This window comes from Lathyrus oleraceus, unplaced genomic scaffold, assembly GCF_024323335.1.
Source record: "Lathyrus oleraceus cultivar Zhongwan6 unplaced genomic scaffold, CAAS_Psat_ZW6_1.0 chrUn0268, whole genome shotgun sequence".
Lineage (NCBI taxonomy): Eukaryota > Viridiplantae > Streptophyta > Magnoliopsida > Fabales > Fabaceae > Lathyrus > Lathyrus oleraceus.
This window is the reverse complement of record NW_026112659.1, coordinates 41,393-42,877: the sequence shown is the minus strand read 5'-3', so window position 1 is coordinate 42,877 and position 1,485 is coordinate 41,393. Positions and strand designations below refer to the sequence as shown.

At 26.7% G+C, this 1,485-nt stretch overlaps 1 protein-coding gene across 1 annotated transcript; it reads right to left on the bottom strand.

Annotated features, from left to right (window-relative positions):
• Window positions 1-334: 334 nt before the first annotated feature.
• LOC127113340 (probable E3 ubiquitin-protein ligase ZFP1) lies at window positions 335-1,127 on the bottom strand. Its single transcript, XM_051046471.1, has 4 exons — window positions 1,065-1,127; window positions 806-889; window positions 538-708; window positions 335-481 (listed from the first exon to the last, which is right to left on the bottom strand). The coding sequence occupies exons 1-4, from the start codon at window positions 1,125-1,127 to the stop codon at window positions 335-337; spliced, it is 465 nt and encodes a 154-aa protein (XP_050902428.1).
• Window positions 1,128-1,485: the final 358 nt, after the last annotated feature.

Here is a 1,485-nt window from a genome sequence, read left to right as displayed (position 1 = left end):
TTAAGCTCTCGTTTAACATTATAAATTATAACACTCAAACACAAAGATGCATTCAATACCATGTAAACAAAGTTCAAACTGCATAGAACACAAGAACAACTACAAATAATTTTAATTCAACTCATGCATATAAAAACAAGTACTAATATAACTAATCCAACGTAATAAAATAGACGCAAGTTGATAGATACGAAGTTCTAGTACCCAAAATACATAATACCATAGCAAAATATGAATAAAGTCAAAAATCCAATTATCCAGAAAGTGCATTGAGAGATATTAAGGGATATGCATGCATGGAGAAATTATAATTTCTTATGTATCATTCGGGCAACTATTCTTTAAAAGCAGTCACTGTGTGTATGCAATCTGCATGATATTCATGCTTGCATTTGATAACACCAATCTTCTCCTGATCCTTAAACTCCTCATATCCAATTAATAAATATACTTGGTTAGTAAAAGAAATTAAAGAATTGTCCTAAAAAATTAATAAAAATATTGAGTGGAATATAATTTCTTATTAAAATATAATACCTGACATATTAGGAAAGAGTTATTTTCTCCATCTTCTTCAGGTGGTAATTCCTCCAAATTAATAGCAATGGGGCTTGGTGAAAAAAGTTTTGTCTTCAATTGTATGGCAATTGTTTCTTTTGATAAACCAATGGATACACTTCCAATCCTTTCACCCAATTGAAGAAGTTCCTTTAAGAAATGATTCTTAATGTAAATATTTTTCAATTTTTGTATACCCTATAAACTGATAGGAAAATAAAATTTGAATATCTATTTATGTATTTACCTCATAAGACATGTCATCAATATTCAAGTGCATATCTTGATGTTCATCATCTTGATTTTCCACTTCATTAAATAAAGAAAAATCCTATTGTAATGAAGTTAAATTTATAACGAAGCCAAAAAGTTATTGAGACATAAAAAACTAGATTATAAAATATATTGATTTTATTTTATTTATTCTTTTAAAAATAGAAATAAATGCATATTTATACAAAAGTTTTGAGAAAAACAAAAAAAAGTCACAAAAATATTGCACTTACCTCATTAGACATTTCATCAATAAGTGAGAGAAATTCTCGATGTTGGTCAATTAGATTTTCCATTTCATTAATCAAAGCATCCTCCTTTACAAGTGAAGTTCAATTAAAAAGGATGCCAAAAATTCTTGACAAAAAAAACACTATGAAAAGAGTATAATGAACAAACAGATAATATAAAGTAGTTGTATACTGTCATTCAATAAAAAACTATAAATATCTCATATCATACAACTATTTTTAAAATATCTCGACGATTTGCCGAAATATATGTTGTTCACTAGTTGACAATGTAAAATTATTTTACATTGTCAGTTAATTGTGCATTTTCTCTTATGAAAATGTATAATGGTCATGCACTGACAATTTAAAATAGTTTTACACTCCAATCCAATAGAAAACTATCATTATGTCATAGCATACA

Excerpts from the sequence above, each read along its gene's own strand:
- LOC127113340 (XM_051046471.1), bottom strand. The coding sequence starts at position 1,127 with ATGGAAAATCTAATTGACCAACATCGAGAATTTCTCTCACTTATTGAT. Across the intron at positions 890-1,064 it reads TTGATGAAATGTCTAATGAG|GATTTTTCTTTATTTAATGA; the intron begins GTAAGTGCAATA and ends TCATTACAATAG. Across the intron at positions 709-805 it reads TTGATGACATGTCTTATGAG|GAACTTCTTCAATTGGGTGA; the intron begins GTAAATACATAA and ends CATTTCTTAAAG.